The 16,606-nt window shown below is 52.8% G+C and overlaps 1 protein-coding gene across 1 annotated transcript in view; it reads right to left on the bottom strand.

Moving 5' to 3' along the window:
* LOC148512581 (uncharacterized) overlaps window positions 1–14,978 on the bottom strand; it is a 35,672-nt gene extending 20,694 nt beyond the window's left edge. The window contains exon 1 of the mRNA XM_088482040.1: window positions 14,831–14,978. Within this exon, the coding sequence (XP_088338166.1) occupies window positions 14,831–14,978 (148 nt within the window). The remainder of the gene's footprint in view (window positions 1–14,830) is intronic.
* Window positions 14,979–16,606: the final 1,628 nt, after the last annotated feature.

Raw genomic sequence — 16,606 nt, 5'->3', positions numbered from 1 at the left:
CCTGGCCGCTCACAAAAGCTGTGGGTGGTCACCCATCACCCACAGCTTACCGAGCGGCCTGGAGGCCGGCCCAAAAAAAAAAAAAACAGGCCGCCCAGATTCAGAGCAAGCTCTCACAAAGAGCGTCCGGCTCTGAATCAGGGCCTCAGTGCACGTCACTGGATAAATAATCCTGTACATTCATTACTATTAATAAATACCCTCTTATTAGTAAGAAATGATGGCGGTGATTGCGATGGCTAATGTGTACCGACCTCGTTAATGACAGGATCCGGCGGGGTGCCGGCATTGGCAAGTACATACACACTTGCCGATGCCGGTAGCGGCAGCGCAACAACATCGTCTGCCGGATCTACATGCAGGTCAGACGGGCGATATCGTCAGCGGGGGGCCATGCTGCATTCGGCAGCATGGCACCCCGCTGATATTGCCCGCCTGACGATGTTGCTGACGACACGTGGGAGCGCGCATTGTCAGAGACATAGCTGGTACACACTGGCCGATGTGGACGATATGTCGTCCAAGCCGCCAAATCGGACAACATATCTTCTAGTGTGTACCCGGCTTTACATAGATGGAGAGATGTCTCACAGTGTAATACTCCTCTCACGTTGGGGAGTTCTTAGGGAATGAAAAGTAGAAGATACCTCTAGTAACTGTGCGTTATTGTAATAGTTTAGAATAGGGTAACATAGGGTAACATAAGGCTCACTCTGCGGGCGATGTAAGCATTGGGGGCTTATTGATCATTAAATATTTGCAGTATATTCCCTGAAGCCCATTTTCGGGGGATACCCGCAAATATTTAATATCCTCCAGATGTTTTTTGTTACTGTCCCTCCAGTGGCGGAACTTGTGAATGGTGGGACCAGGTGCAAAAATTAGCTTTGGGCCCCCCTCCTCCGCAGAGGTAGAGAGTGACAGGGAGAGGCAAGAAGGTGACAGGGAGAGATAGCAGGCAGTGGGTGACAGGAAGAGCGTGACAGGGAGAGATGACAGGCAGTGAGTGACAGGGAGAGAGAAGAGGCAGTCGGTGACAGGGAGAGATTATATGCAGTGGGTGACAGGAAGAGCATGACAGGGACAGGCAGTGGGTGACAGGGAGAGAGAAGAGGCAGTGAGTGACAGGGAGAGGTGACAGGCAGTGAGTGACAGGGAGAGGTGACAGGCAGTGAGTGACAGGGAGAGGTGACAGGGAGAGGTGACAGGCAGTGGGTGACAGGGAGAGAGTTAAAGGGAGCGGTGACAGGTAAAAGCAGTGGGTGACAGGGAGAGGGAAGGGAAGTGGGTGACAGGGAGAGAGAAGAGGCAGTGTGTGACAGGGAGAGAGAAGAGGCAGTGTGTGACAGGGAGAGGTGACAGGCAGTGTGTGACAGGGAGAGGTAAGAGGCAGTGTGTGACGGAGAGAGAAGAGGGAGAGGTGACAGGCAGTGTGTGACAGGGAGAGGTAAGAGGCAGTGTGTGACAGGGAGAGAGAAGAGGCAGTGAGTGACAGGGAGAGAGAAGAGGCAGTGTGTGACAGGGAGAGAGAAGAGGCAGTGAGTGACAGGGAGAGAGAAGAGGCAGTGTGTGACAGGGAGAGAGAAGAGGCAGTGTGTGACAGGGAGAGAGAAGAGGCAGTGTGTGACAGGGAGAGGGAAGAGGCAGTGTGTGACAGGGAGAGAGAAGAGGCAGTGAGTGACAGGGAGAGAGAAGAGGCAGTGAGTGACAGGGAGAGAGAAGAGGCAGTGTGTGACAGGGAGAGAGAAGAGGCAGTGTGTGACAGGGAGAGAGAAGAGGCAGTGAGTGACAGGGATAGGTGACAGGGAGAGAGAAGAGGCAGTGTGTGACAGGGAGAGAGAAGAGGCAGTGTGAGACAGGGAGAGAGAAGAGGCAGTGTGCGACAGGGAGAGAGAAGAGGCTGTGTGCGACAGGGAGAGAGAAGAGGCAGTGTGCGACAGGGAGAGAGAAGAGGCAGTGTGCGACGGAGAGAGAAGAGGCAGTGTGTGACAGGGAGAGAGAAGAGGCAGTGAGTGACAGGCAGTGAGTGACAGGGAGAGAGAAGAGGCAGTGAGTGACAGGGAAAGAGAAGAGGCAGTGTGTGACAGGGAGAGGTAAGAGGCAGTGTGTGACAGGGAGAGAGAAGAGGCAGTGTGTGACAGGGAGAGAGAAGAGGCAGTGAGTGACAGGGATAGGTGACAGGGAGAGAGAAGAGGCAGTGTGTGACAGGGAGAGAGAAGAGGCAGTGTGCGACAGGGAGAGAGAAGAGGCAGTGTGCGACAGGGAGAGAGAAGAGGCTGTGTGCGACAGGGAGAGAGAAGAGGCAGTGTGCGACGGAGAGAGAAGAGGCAGTGTGCGACGGAGAGAGAAGAGGCAGTGTGTGACAGGGAGAGAGAAGAGGCAGTGAGTGACAGGGATAGGTGACAGGGAGAGAGAAGAGGCAGTGTGTGACAGGGAGAGAGAAGAGGCAGTGTGTGACAGGGAGAGAGAAGAGGCAGTGTGCGACAGGGAGAGAGAAGAGGCAGTGTGCGACAGGGAGAGAGAAGAGGCTGTGTGCGACAGGGAGAGAGAAGAGGCAGTGTGCGACAGGGAGAGAGAAGAGGCAGTGTGCGACGGAGAGAGAAGAGGCAGTGTGCGACGGAGAGAGAAGAGGCAGTGTGTGACAGGGAGAGAGAAGAGGCAGTGAGTGACAGGGATAGGTGACAGGGAGAGAGAAGAGGCAGTGTGCGACGGAGAGAGAAGAGGCAGAGTGTGACAGGCAGTGAGTGACAGGGAGAGAGAAGAGGCAGTGAGTGACAGGGAGAGAGAAGAGGCAGTGAGTGACAGGGAGAGAGAAGAGGCAGTGTGCGACAGGGAGAGAGAAGAGGCAGTGTGTGACAGGGAGAGAGAAGAGGCAGTGTGTGACAGGGAGAGGGGAGAGGCAGAGTGTGACAGGGAGAGAGAAGAGGCAGTGTGTGACAGGGAGAGAGAAGAGGCAGTGTGTGACTGGGAGAGGGGAGAGGCAGTGTGTGACAGGGAGAGAGAAGAGGCAGTGTGTGACAGGGAGAGAGAAGAGGCAGTGTGTGACAGGGAGAGAGAAGAGGCAGTGTGTGACAGGGAGAGGTGACAGGCAGTGTGTGACAGGGAGAGAGAAGAGGTAGTGTGTGACGGAAGAGGGTGAGAGGTGACAGGGATAGTTGACAGGCAGTGGGTGACAGGGAGAGAGTTATAGGGAGCGGTGACAGGTAAAAGCAGTGGGTGACAGGGAGAGGGAAGGGAAGTGTGTGACAGGGAGAGAGAAGAGGCAGTGTGTGACAGGGAGAGAGAAGAGGCAGTGTGTGACAGGGAGAGGTGACAGGCAGTGTGTGACAGGGAGAGAGAAGAGGTAGTGTGTGACGGAAGAGGGTGAGAGGTGACAGGGATAGTTGACAGGCAGTGGGTGACAGGGAGAGAGTTATAGGGAGCGGTGACAGGTAAAAGCAGAGGGTGACAGGGAGAGGGAAGGGAAGTGGGTGAAAGGGAGAGAGAAGAGGCAGTGTGTGACAGGGAGAGAGAAGAGGCAGTGTGTGACAGGGAGAGAGAAGAGGCAGTGTGTGACAGGGAGAGAGAAGAGGCAGTGTGTGACAGGGAGAGAGAAGACGCAGTGTGTGACAGGGAGAGGTGACAGGCAGTGTGTGACAGGGAGAGAGAAGAGGCAGTGTGTGACAGGGAGAGAGAAGACGCAGTGTGTGACAGGGAGAGATGACAGGCAGTGTGTGACAGGGAGAGAGAAGAGGCAGTGTGTGACGAAAGAGGGTGAGAGGTGACAGGGATAGTTGACAGGCAGTGGGTGACAGGGAGAGAGTTAAAGGGAGCGGTGACAGGTAAAAGCAGTGGGTGACAGGGAGAGGGAAGGGAAGTGGGTGACAGGGAGAAGTGACAGGCAGTGTGTGACAGGGAGAGGTAAGAGGCAGTGTGCGACAGGGAGAGAGAAGAGGCAGTGTGCGACAGGGAGAGAGAAGAGGCAGTGTGCGACAGGGAGAGAGAAGAGGCAGTGTGCGACAGGGAGAGAGAAGAGGCAGTGTGCGACAGGGAGAGAGAAGAGGCAGTGTGCGACGGAGAGAGAAGAGGCAGTGTGCGACAGGGAGAGAGAAGAGGCAGTGTGCGACAGGGAGAGAGAAGAGGCAGTGTGCGACAGGGAGAGAGAAGAGGCAGTGTGCGACAGGGAGAGAGAAGAGGCAGTGTGCGACAGGGAGAGAGAAGAGGCAGTGTGTGACAGGCAGTGAGTGACAGGGAGAGAGAAGAGGCAGTGAGTGACAGGGAGAGAGAAGAGGCAGTGAGTGACAGGGAGAGAGAAGAGGCAGTGTGTGACAGGGAGAGAGAAGAGGCAGTGTGTGACAGGGAGAGGTGACAGGCAGTGTGTGACAGGGAGAGAGAAGAGGCAGTGTGTGACGGAAGAGGGTGAGAGGTGACAGGGATAGTTGACAGGCAGTGGGTGACAGGGAGAGAGTTATAGGGAGCGGTGACAGGTAAAAGCAGTGGGTGACAGGGAGAGGGAAGGGAAGTGGGTGACGGAGAGAGAAGAGGCAGTGTGTGACAGGGAGAGAGAAGAGGCAGTGTGTGACAGGGAGAGAGAAGAGGCAGTGTGTGACAGGGAGAGAGAAGAGGCAGTGTGTGACAGGGAGAGAGAAGAGGCAGTGTGTGACAGGGAGAGAGAAGAGGAAGTGTGTGACAGGGAGAGGTGACAGGCAGTGTGTGACAGGGAGAGAGAAGAGGCAGTGTGTGACAGGGAGAGAGAAGAGGCAGTGTGTGACAGGGAGAGAGAAGAGGCAGTGTGTGACAGGGAGAGATGACAGGCAGTGTGTGACAGGGAGAGAGAAGAGGCAGTGTGTGACGGAAGAGGGTGAGAGGTGACAGGGATAGTTGACAGGCAGTGGGTGACAGGGAGAGAGTTATAGGGAGCGGTGACAGGTAAAAGCAGTGGGTGACAGGGAGAGGGAAGGGAAGTGGGTGACAGGGAGAGAGAAGAGGCAGTGTGTGACAGGGAGAGAGAAGAGGCAGTGTGTGACAGGGAGAGGTGACAGGCAGTGTGTGACAGGGAGAGAGAAGAGGCAGTGTGTGACAGGGAGAGAGAAGAGGCAGTGTGTGACAGGGAAAGAGAAGAGGCAGTGTGTGACAGGGAAAGAGAAGAGGCAGTGTGTGACAGGGAGAGGTGACAGGCAGTGTGTGACAGGGAGAGAGAAGAGGCAGTGTGTGACAGGGAGAGAGAAGAGGCAGTGTGTGACAGGGAAAGAGAAGAGGCAGTGTGTGACAGGGAAAGAGAAGAGGCAGTGTGTGACAGGGAGAGGTGACAGGCAGTGTGTGACAGGGAGAGAGAAGAGGTAGTGTGTGACAGGGAGAGAGAAGAGGCAGTGTGTGACAGGGAGAGATGACAGGCAGTGTGTGACAGGGAGAGAGAAGAGGCAGTGTGTGACGGAAGAGGGTGAGAGGTGACAGGGATAGTTGACAGGCAGTGGGTGACAGGGAGAGAGTTATAGGGAGCGGTGACAGGTAAAAGCAGTGGGTGACAGGGAGAGGGAAGGGAAGTGGGTGACAGGGAGAGAGAAGAGGCAGTGTGTGACAGGGAGAGAGAAGAGGCAGTGTGTGACAGGGAGAGAGAAGAGGCAGTGTGTGACAGGGAGAGAGAAGAGGCAGTGAGTGACAGGGAGAGAGAAGAGGCAGTGTGTGACAGGGAGAGAGAAGAGGCAGTGTGTGACAGGGAGAGAGAAGAGGCAGTGTGTGACAGGGAGAGAGAAGAGGCAGTGTGTGACAGGGAGAGGGGAGAGGCAGAGTGTGACAGGGAGAGAGAAGAGGCAGTGTGTGACAGGGAGAGAGAAGAGGCAGTGTGTGACAGGGAGAGGGGAGAGGCAGTGTGTGACAGGGAGAGAGAAGAGGCAGTGTGTGACAGGGAGAGAGAAGAGGCAGTGTGTGACAGGGAGAGGGGAGAGGCAGTGTGTGACAGGGAGAGAGAAGAGGCAGTGAGTGACAGGGAGAGGTGACAGGCAGTGTGTGACAGGGAGAGAGAAGAGGCAGTGTGTGACAGGGAGAGAGAAGACGCAGTGTGTGACAGGGAGAGAGAAGAGGCAGTGTGTGACAGGGAGAGGGGAGAGGCAGTGTGTGACAGGGAGAGAGAAGAGGCAGTGTGTGACAGGGAGAGGTGACAGGCAGTGTGTGACAGGGAGAGGTGACAGGCAGTGTGTGAAAGGGAGAGAGAAGAGGCAGTGTGTGACAGGGAAAAAGAAGAGGCAGTGTGTGACAGGGAGAGAGAAGAGGCAGTGTGTGACAGGGAGAGAGAAGAGGCAGTGAGTGACAGGGATAGGTGACAGGGAGAGGGGAGAGGCAGTGTGTGACAGGGAGAGAGAAGAGGCAGTGTGTGACAGGGAGAGAGAAGAGGCAGTGTGCGACAGGGAGAGAGAAGAGGCAGTGTGCGACAGGGAGAGAGAAGAGGCAGTGTGCGACAGGCAGTGTGCGACAGGGAGAGAGAAGAGGCAGTGTGCGACAGGGAGAGAGAAGAGGCAGTGTGCGACAGGGAGAGAGAAGAGGCAGTGTGCGACAGGGAGAGAGGAGAGGCAGTGTGCGACAGGGAGAGGGGAGAGGCAGTGTGCGACAGGGAGAGGGGAGAGGCAGTGTGCGACAGGGAGAGGGGAGAGGCAGTGTGCGACAGGGAGAGAGAAGAGGCAGTGTGTGACAGGGAGAGGTGACAGGCAGTGTGTGACAGGGAGAGAGAAGAGGTAATGTGTGACGGAAGAGGGTGAGAGGTGACAGGGATAGTTGACACGCAGTGGGTGACAGGGAGAGAGTTATAGGGAGCGGTGACAGGTAAAAGCAGTGGGTGACAGGGAGAGGGAAGGGAAGTGGGTGACTGGGAGAGAGAAGAGGCAGTGTGTGACAGGGAGAGAGAAGAGGCAGTGTGTGACAGGGAGAGAGAAGAGGCAGTGTGTGACAGGGAGAGGTGACAGGCAGTGTGTGACAGGGAGAGAGAAGAGGCAGTGTGTGACAGGGATAGGTGACAGGCAGTGTGTGACAGGGAGAGAGAAGAGGCAGTGTGTGACAGGGAGAGAAAAGAGGCAGTGTGTGACAGGGAGAGAGAAGAGGCAGTGTGTGACGGAAGAAGGTGAGAGGTGACAGGGATAGTTGACAGGCAGTGGGTGACAGGGAGAGAGTTATAGGGAGCGGTGACAGGTAAAAGCAGTGGGTGACAGGGAGAGGGAAGGGAAGTGGGTGACAGGGAGAGAGAAGAGGCAGTGTGTGACAGGGAGAGAGAAGAGGCAGTGTGTGACAGGGAGAGAGAAGAGGCAGTGAGTGACAGGGAGAGAGAAGAGGCAGTGTGTGACAGGGAGAGGTGACAGGCAGTGTGTGACAGGGAGAGAGAAGAGGCAGTGTGTGACAGGGAGAGAGAAGAGGCAGTGTGTGACAGGGAGAGGGGAGAGGCAGTGTGTGACAGGGAGAGAGAAGAGGTAGTGTGTGACAGGGAGAGAGAAGAGGCAGTGTGTGACAGGGAGAGGGGAGAGGCAGTGTGTGACAGGGAGAGAGAAGAGGTAGTGTGTGACGGAAGAGGGTGAGAGGTGACAGGGATAGTTGACAGGCAGTGGGTGACAGGGAGAGAGTTATAGGGAGCGGTGACAGGTAAAAGCAGTGGGTGACAGGGAGAGGGAAGGGAAGTGGGTGACAGGGAGAGAGAAGAGGCAGTGTGTGACAGGGAGAGAGAAGAGGCAGTGTGTGACAGGGAGAGAGAAGAGGCAGTGAGTGACAGGGAGAGAGAAGAGGCAGTGAGTGACAGGGAGAGGTGACAGGCAGTGTGTGACAGGGAGAGAGAAGAGGCAGTGTGTGACAGGGAGAGGTGACAGGCAGTGTGTGACAGGGAGAGAGAAGAGGTAATGTGTGACGGAAGAGGGTGAGAGGTGACAGGGATAGTTGACAGGCAGTGGGTGACAGGGAGAGAGTTATAGGGAGCGGTGACAGGTAAAAGCAGTGGGTGACAGGGAGAGGGAAGGGAAGTGGGTGACAGGGAGAGAGAAGAGGCAGTGTGTGACAGGGAGAGAGAAGAGGCAGTGTGTGACAGGGAGAGAGAAGAGGCAGTGAGTGACAGGGAGAGAGAAGAGGCAGTGTGTGACAGGGAGAGAGAAGAGGCAGTGTGTGACAGGGAGAGAGAAGAGGCAGTGTGTGACAGGGAGAGGTGACAGGCAGTGTGTGACAGGGAGAGAGAAGAGGTAATGTGTGACGGAAGAGGGTGAGAGGTGACAGGGATAGTTGACAGGCAGTGGGTGACAGGGAGAGAGTTATAGGGAGCGGTGACAGGTAAAAGCAGTGGGTGACAGGGAGAGGGAAGGGAAGTGGGTGACAGGGAGAGAGAAGAGGCAGTGTGTGACAGGGAGAGAGAAGAGGCAGTGTGTGACAGGGAGAGAGAAGAGGCAGTGAGTGACAGGGAGAGGTAAGAGGCAGTGTGTGACAGGGAGAGAGAAGAGGCAGTGTGTGACAGGGAGAGGTGACAGGCAGTGTGTGACAGGGAGAGAGAAGAGGTAATGTGTGACGGAAGAGGGTGAGAGGTGACAGGGATAGTTGACACGCAGTGGGTGACAGGGAGAGAGTTATAGGGAGCGGTGACAGGTAAAAGCAGTGGGTGACAGGGAGAGGGAAGGGAAGTGGGTGACTGGGAGAGAGAAGAGGCAGTGTGTGACAGGGAGAGAGAAGAGGCAGTGTGTGACAGGGAGAGAGAAGAGGCAGTGTGTGACAGGGAGAGGTGACAGGCAGTGTGTGACAGGGAGAGAGAAGAGGCAGTGTGTGACAGGGATAGGTGACAGGCAGTGTGTGACAGGGAGAGAGAAGAGGCAGTGTGTGACAGGGAGAGAAAAGAGGCAGTGTGTGACAGGGAGAGAGAAGAGGCAGTGTGTGACGGAAGAAGGTGAGAGGTGACAGGGATAGTTGACAGGCAGTGGGTGACAGGGAGAGAGTTATAGGGAGCGGTGACAGGTAAAAGCAGTGGGTGACAGGGAGAGGGAAGGGAAGTGGGTGACAGGGAGAGAGAAGAGGCAGTGTGTGACAGGGAGAGAGAAGAGGCAGTGTGTGACAGGGAGAGAGAAGAGGCAGTGAGTGACAGGGAGAGAGAAGAGGCAGTGTGTGACAGGGAGAGGTGACAGGCAGTGTGTGACAGGGAGAGAGAAGAGGCAGTGTGTGACAGGGAGAGAGAAGAGGCAGTGTGTGACAGGGAGAGGGGAGAGGCAGTGTGTGACAGGGAGAGAGAAGAGGTAGTGTGTGACAGGGAGAGAGAAGAGGCAGTGTGTGACAGGGAGAGGGGAGAGGCAGTGTGTGACAGGGAGAGAGAAGAGGTAGTGTGTGACGGAAGAGGGTGAGAGGTGACAGGGATAGTTGACAGGCAGTGGGTGACAGGGAGAGAGTTATAGGGAGCGGTGACAGGTAAAAGCAGTGGGTGACAGGGAGAGGGAAGGGAAGTGGGTGACAGGGAGAGAGAAGAGGCAGTGTGTGACAGGGAGAGAGAAGAGGCAGTGTGTGACAGGGAGAGAGAAGAGGCAGTGAGTGACAGGGAGAGAGAAGAGGCAGTGAGTGACAGGGAGAGGTGACAGGCAGTGTGTGACAGGGAGAGAGAAGAGGCAGTGTGTGACAGGGAGAGGTGACAGGCAGTGTGTGACAGGGAGAGAGAAGAGGTAATGTGTGACGGAAGAGGGTGAGAGGTGACAGGGATAGTTGACAGGCAGTGGGTGACAGGGAGAGAGTTATAGGGAGCGGTGACAGGTAAAAGCAGTGGGTGACAGGGAGAGGGAAGGGAAGTGGGTGACAGGGAGAGAGAAGAGGCAGTGTGTGACAGGGAGAGAGAAGAGGCAGTGTGTGACAGGGAGAGAGAAGAGGCAGTGAGTGACAGGGAGAGAGAAGAGGCAGTGTGTGACAGGGAGAGAGAAGAGGCAGTGTGTGACAGGGAGAGAGAAGAGGCAGTGTGTGACAGGGAGAGGTGACAGGCAGTGTGTGACAGGGAGAGAGAAGAGGTAATGTGTGACGGAAGAGGGTGAGAGGTGACAGGGATAGTTGACAGGCAGTGGGTGACAGGGAGAGAGTTATAGGGAGCGGTGACAGGTAAAAGCAGTGGGTGACAGGGAGAGGGAAGGGAAGTGGGTGACAGGGAGAGAGAAGAGGCAGTGTGTGACAGGGAGAGAGAAGAGGCAGTGTGTGACAGGGAGAGAGAAGAGGCAGTGAGTGACAGGGAGAGAGAAGAGGCAGTGTGTGACAGGGAGAGAGAAGAGGCAGTGTGTGACAGGGAGAGGGGAGAGGCAGTGTGTGACAGGGAGAGAGAAGAGGTAGTGTGTGACGGAAGAGGGTGAGAGGTGACAGGGATAGTTGACAGGCAGTGGGTGACAGGGAGAGAGTTATAGGGAGCGGTGACAGGTAAAAGCAGTGGGTGACAGGGAGAGGGAAGGGAAGTGGGTGACAGGGAGAGAGAAGAGGCCGTGTGTGACAGGGAGAGAGAAGAGGCAGTGTGTGACAGGGAGAGAGAAGAGGCAGTGTGTGACAGGGAGAGAGAAGAGGCAGTGTGTGACAGGGAGAGAGAAGAGGCAGTGTGTGACAGGGAGAGTGGAGAGGCAGTGGGTGATAACAGAGAGAGGGTAATAGGAAGACAAGACAGGCAGTGTGTGACAGAGAGGGTGACAGGGAGAGGTGACAGGGATGCAGTGGGTGCCCAACACATTATAGCACACTGTAGTACCCACACATTATGCCACCTGTAGTGCCCACACAGTGTACTCACCAGCAGCATCCACAGGCAGCCGGCAGAGCAGCAGTCACAGCCTCACAATGGGGGCGATTCAAATGTTTTTTAGGTCGTGATAATTAATGAGCGCCCAGTTTGCTATTCAATTGTTCTGTGCGCTCATTAATTGTCGCCTATGAGACGAGGTTTAGCCGTGTAAAACGGCTAAACCCGTCTAAAATTCTAGTTAGGGCGCGCTAACTGCGGTTACCGCGCCCTAACCAGGGGGTATCACACATTTGTGCTCACACCCTCCTGTGCATGCAGAAATGCCGGCGCCGGCGGCTATCGCGCCCTGACAGAGCAACAATTGAATTGCTCTGTCAGTCGTCTTAAAAAAAAAAAAAAAGCCGCCGGCCGAACATTTGAATCGCCCCCAAAGAGTCACACCCATGAGGCTGCGCTGCTGCTAAACTCCAGGTCAGAGGAGCATGTGATGGGCTCCTCCAATCAGAGCTCAGCACATGCTCCTCTGACCCCACTGCAGAGACTATAGGGATTTATTACCCAGTAGTGCACTGAAGCGCTGATCCTGACTGCACTGTGCCCTGGTCCTCTCTGCGTGTAGCTGCTGGCCGGCTCAGTCACAGCCTTGATGACTGCCCGGCAAGCAGCTGCACTGCACCTGCCATTTACAAACGGCAGTGTGGACCCCTATATTGTGGTGGGCCCCGGAGCAGTGCACCGGCTGCACAGCCAGTAGTTCCGCCCCTGTGTCCCTCCATTTCCGCCAGCAGCCGCAGCTATTATAGGCTTCTATGGGGGATGCGATGCTGTCAGTTTTACCAGGCTCCGGAAGGCAAAGCTGAAGACAGCGTTGTGCTGGTGTAGTGTATGCGCTATTCCGGAGGAACTCTCCCCGGCAACGGCCCACGCATGCGCTGGAGCCCCGGCACACTGACACGGTCTCTTCACTCTGACCACATGGCAGGGATGAGCGCCTCACGGGCCCCGCGTCCCTGCGTGTGCTATATCATACATCCGGCCAGTATAATCGTATCCCGCAATGCCATCACGGGCGCAGATATCGCACCCAGACCGCAGTGATCAATGGGCCCTTTGGAGAGAGAGATACAGTGGAGAAGTTTCCCATAGCAACCAATCAGCTTGTAACTGTCCTTTATCTGGCACAGTCTATGCAGTGACAGAAGCTGATTGGTTGCTATGGGAAACTTCTCTACGTTATCTCTCTCCATGGGTGGAATCAATTCAACCGAATTGCCGACTGCAGATAATTGGATTACCCTCATGGCTTGATACATCTCCCCCTATGTGTTGTTTAACTACAAGCCCCAGCATGCACTGGCTCTAGTCACTGACTCACTGGGAGACTCGCTGGAGAACCCAGTTTGAATCCCAGAGTTTGTGACTTTAAAAAAACGCTTTGTGTCCTTGCTCCAGCCACCAAAACTATCTACAGCACACAATATACACACTCACACGTAATACACCGGTGCTGGATTATATACACACTCACATGTAATACACCGGTGTGGGATAATATACACACTCACACGTAATACACCGGTGTGGGATAATATACACACTCACACGTAATGCACCGGTGTGGGATAATATACACACTCACACGTAATTCACCGGTGTGGGACAATATACACACTCACACGTAATACACCGGTGTGGGATAATATACACTCTCACACATAATACACCGGTGTGGGATAATATACACACTCACACGTAATACACCGGTGTGGGATAATATACACACTCACACGTAATACACCGGTGTGGGATAATATACACCCTCACACATAATACACCGGTGTGGGATAATATACACCCTCACACGTAATACACCGGTGTGGGATAATATACACACTCACACGTAATACACCGGTGTGGGATAATATACACACTCACACGTAATACACCGCAGTGGGATAATATACACACTCACACGTAATACAACGGTGTGGATAATATACACACTCACACGTATTACCCCGGTGTGGGATAATATACACACTCGCACGTAATACATCAGTGTGGGATAATATACACACTCGTACGTAATACACCGATGAGGGATAATATACACACTCACACGTAATACACCGGTGTGGGATAATATACACACTCACACGTAATACACCGGTGTGGGATAATATACACACTCACACGTAATACACTGGTGTGGGATAATATACACACTCACACGTAATACACCGGTGTGGGATAATATACACACTCACGTGTAATACACCGGTGTGGGATTATATACACACTCACGCGTAATACACCGATGTGGGATAATATACACACTCACACGTAATACACCGGTGTGGGATAATACACACACTCACACGTAATACACCGGTGTGAGATAATACACACCCTCACACGTAATACACCGGTGTGGGATAATACACACACTCACACGTAATACACCGATGTGGGATAATACACACACTCACACGTAATACACCGATGTGGGATAATACACACACTCACACGTAATACACCGATGTGGGATAATACACACACTCACACGTAATACACCGGTGTGGGATAATATACACACTCACACGTAATACACCGGTGTGGGATAATATACACACTCACACGTAATACACCGCAGTGGGATAAAATACACACTCACACGTAATACAACGCAGTGGGATAATATACACACTCACACGTAATACACCGGTGTGGGATAATATACACACTCACACGTAATACACCGGTGTTGGATTAGATACACACTCACACGTAATACACCGGTGTGGATAATATACACACTCACACGTATTACCCCGGTGTGGGATAATATACACACTCGCACGTAATACATCAGTGTGGTATAATATACACACTCGTACGTAATACACCGATGTGGGATAATATACACACTCGTACGTAATACACCGGTGTGGGATAATATACACACTCACACGTAATACACCGGTGTGGGATTATATACACACTCACACGTAATACACCGATGTGGGATAATATACACACTCACACGTAATACACCGGTGTGGGATTATATACACACTCACACGTAATACACCGGTGTGGGATAATATACACACTCACACGTAATACACCGGTGTGGGATAATATACACTCACACGTAATACACCAGTGTGGGATAATATACACACTCACACGTAATACACCAGTGTGGGATAATATACACACTCACACGTAATACACCGGTGTGGGATAATATACACTCACACGTAATACACCGGTGTGGGATTATATAGATTACTGACATTCTCTTGATTACAATACATCCAGAAAATCAAAAAAGTATATTTCATGCGCTCTGCAAAGGATTTGTTCAACTTAATAAATCTATTTTATTCTTATTTATTGTTTTACTAAATACTTGGAACAATCTATTCCAGAATTATGCATTTCATTATTCAAACTGTGGAACTACAAGTCCCAGCATGCCCTGATTATGTTAGAGCAGACTGGGAGTTTGTGATTGCACTACTGCAGCTGGAGGTTACCTGAGCCTGACCTGCAGAAATGTCATTATACTGTACAGCACAGTGAGTACCCAACACTCTGCAGGACAAGCTGGAATAGAGAGCTCGCCCTGTAAGCTAGAATAGAGAGCTCGCCCTGTAAGCTGGAATAGAGAGCTCGCCCTGTAAGCTGGAATAGAGAGCTCGCCCTGTAAGCTGGAATAGAGAGCTCGCCCTGTAAGCTGGAATAGAGAGCTCGCCCTGTAAGCTGGAATAGAGAGCTCGCCCTCTAAACTGGAATAGAGAGCTCGCCCTCTAAGCTGGAATAGAGAGCTCGCCCTGTAAGCTGGAATAGAGAGCTTGCCCTGTAAACTGGAATAGAGAGCTCGCCCTGTAAGCTAGAATAGAGAGCTCGCCCTGTAAGCTGGAATAGAGAGCTCGCCCTGTAAACTGGAATAGAGAGCTCGCCCTGTAAGCTAGAATAGAGAGCTCGCCCTGTGCCTCAGATCTCCTCCCTGCCTCTAAACTAATAACTTCACTGAGTATAGAGATTTCTCATTGCACATGAAGGACCTGTCAGATCCTAATAAAATGACCATTGTGTACAGGGAGATGCAGGTTACAGTGTCCTATGTTCCCGTCTTACCTGCAGCAGGTGTGGTTGGAGAACCTGTCACACTTGCCCCCTGGATACACTTCAGCTGCACCAGGAGAGCCACCAGGAGACACACTGCTGCCGTCTTCATGATTCTTCCAACCTCTAGATAAACGTCAGCAAAACATCCAAATAGCATATAAAGGTAAGTGCAGGTATGGGTGGGGCCTGCTGGGGTAGGAACTACTGCTAGGACAGCCCCATCCCCCTGCTACCTGCAGCCCCAGGCACAAGACTCACCAAATTCAGAGCCTCAAAGGGTCACACTGGCTGCTGTTGTCAAGCAAGAAACCCGAGAGGAGATTAAACAACATGTCTCAGAAAGGAACACTGTGATATCTTGTGTACAGTCATAGGTGCCAGCTCCGTGGGTGCTGGATCACCCCTGGCACTTGCTGCCCCAGCCAAGTCTGTGCATGGCATTCTTCCGTCATATGGGAGGGGGAGAACAGAGAGCAAACCAGAATTTAAAAAATCAGTTGGCCAGAAATCCGCAAATTGCGCCAAACAGCGAATATCCACCAAAAATTCCCAGGCATCCGGTCCAATGCCAGCCTAGATGTCTTTTACGCTTACGAACCATAAGGGGGACAGAACAGGTGTTGGAGGGGTGTGAAAATGCAGTCAGGTACAGTATGTCGCTGACTCAATCCATGTACATTATGACGGTGATATCAGCTATCTGTCCGCAGCAATGAAGGATACTTCTATTTTATCTTTAAAGAGAAAGGCAACTGATGTATTCATTTTACATAAGTGCAACTTTAGTAATCATTAATAACAGATCAGACATGTACTGCACAGCGTAGGAACTGTATACTGTAATTTTAGTAATTACTGTTACCTCTGTGCAGCCACATCTCCTGGTGTAACCCAGGCACATATATACTACTGTTCTCTCCAGGTGTAACCCAGGCACATATACTACTGTTCTCTCATGGTGTAACCCAGGCGCATATACTACTGTTCTCTCCTGGTGTAACCCAGGCACATGCACTACTCTTCTCTCCTGGTGTAACCCAGGCACATATACTACTGTTCTCTCCTGGTGTAACCCAGACACATATACTACTGTTCTCTCCTGGTGTAACCCAGGCACATATACTACTATTCTCTCCTGGTGTAACCCAGGCGCATATACTACTGTTCTCTCCTGGTGTAACCCAGGCACATATACTACTGTTCTCTCCTGGTGTAACCCAGGCACATACTGTATACTACTATTCTCTCCTGGTGTAACCCAGGCACATATACTACTGTTCTCTCCAGGTGTAACCCAGGCACATATACTACTGTTCTCTCTCCTGGTGTAACCCAGGCACATACACTACTGTTCTCTCCAGGTGTAACCCAGGCACATATACTACTGTTCTCTCTCCTGGTGTAACCCAGGCACATACACTACTGTTCTCTCCTGGTGTAACCCAGGCACATATACTACTATTCTCTCCTGGTGTAACCCAGGCGCATATACTACTGTTCTCTCCAGGTGTAACCCAGGCACATACTGTATGCAACTATTCTCTCCTGGTGTAACCCAGGCGCATATACTACTATTCTCTCCAGGTGTAACCCAGGCGCATATACTACTGTTCTCTCCTGGTGTAACCCAGGCACATACACTACTGTTCTCTCCTGGTGTAACCCAGGCACATATATACTACTATTCTCTCCTGGTGTAACCCAGGCGCATATACTACTGTTCTCTCCTGGTGTAACCCAGGCACATACACTACTGTTCTCTCCTGGTGTAACCCAGGCACATAT

The sequence above is a fragment of the Taudactylus pleione genome, unplaced genomic scaffold (assembly GCF_031769625.1).
Source record: "Taudactylus pleione unplaced genomic scaffold, aTauple2 ptg000281l, whole genome shotgun sequence".
Taxonomy (NCBI): Eukaryota; Metazoa; Chordata; class Amphibia; order Anura; family Myobatrachidae; genus Taudactylus; species Taudactylus pleione.
The sequence above is the reverse complement of the archived record's forward strand: the minus strand, read 5'-3'. Positions and strand labels throughout refer to the sequence as shown.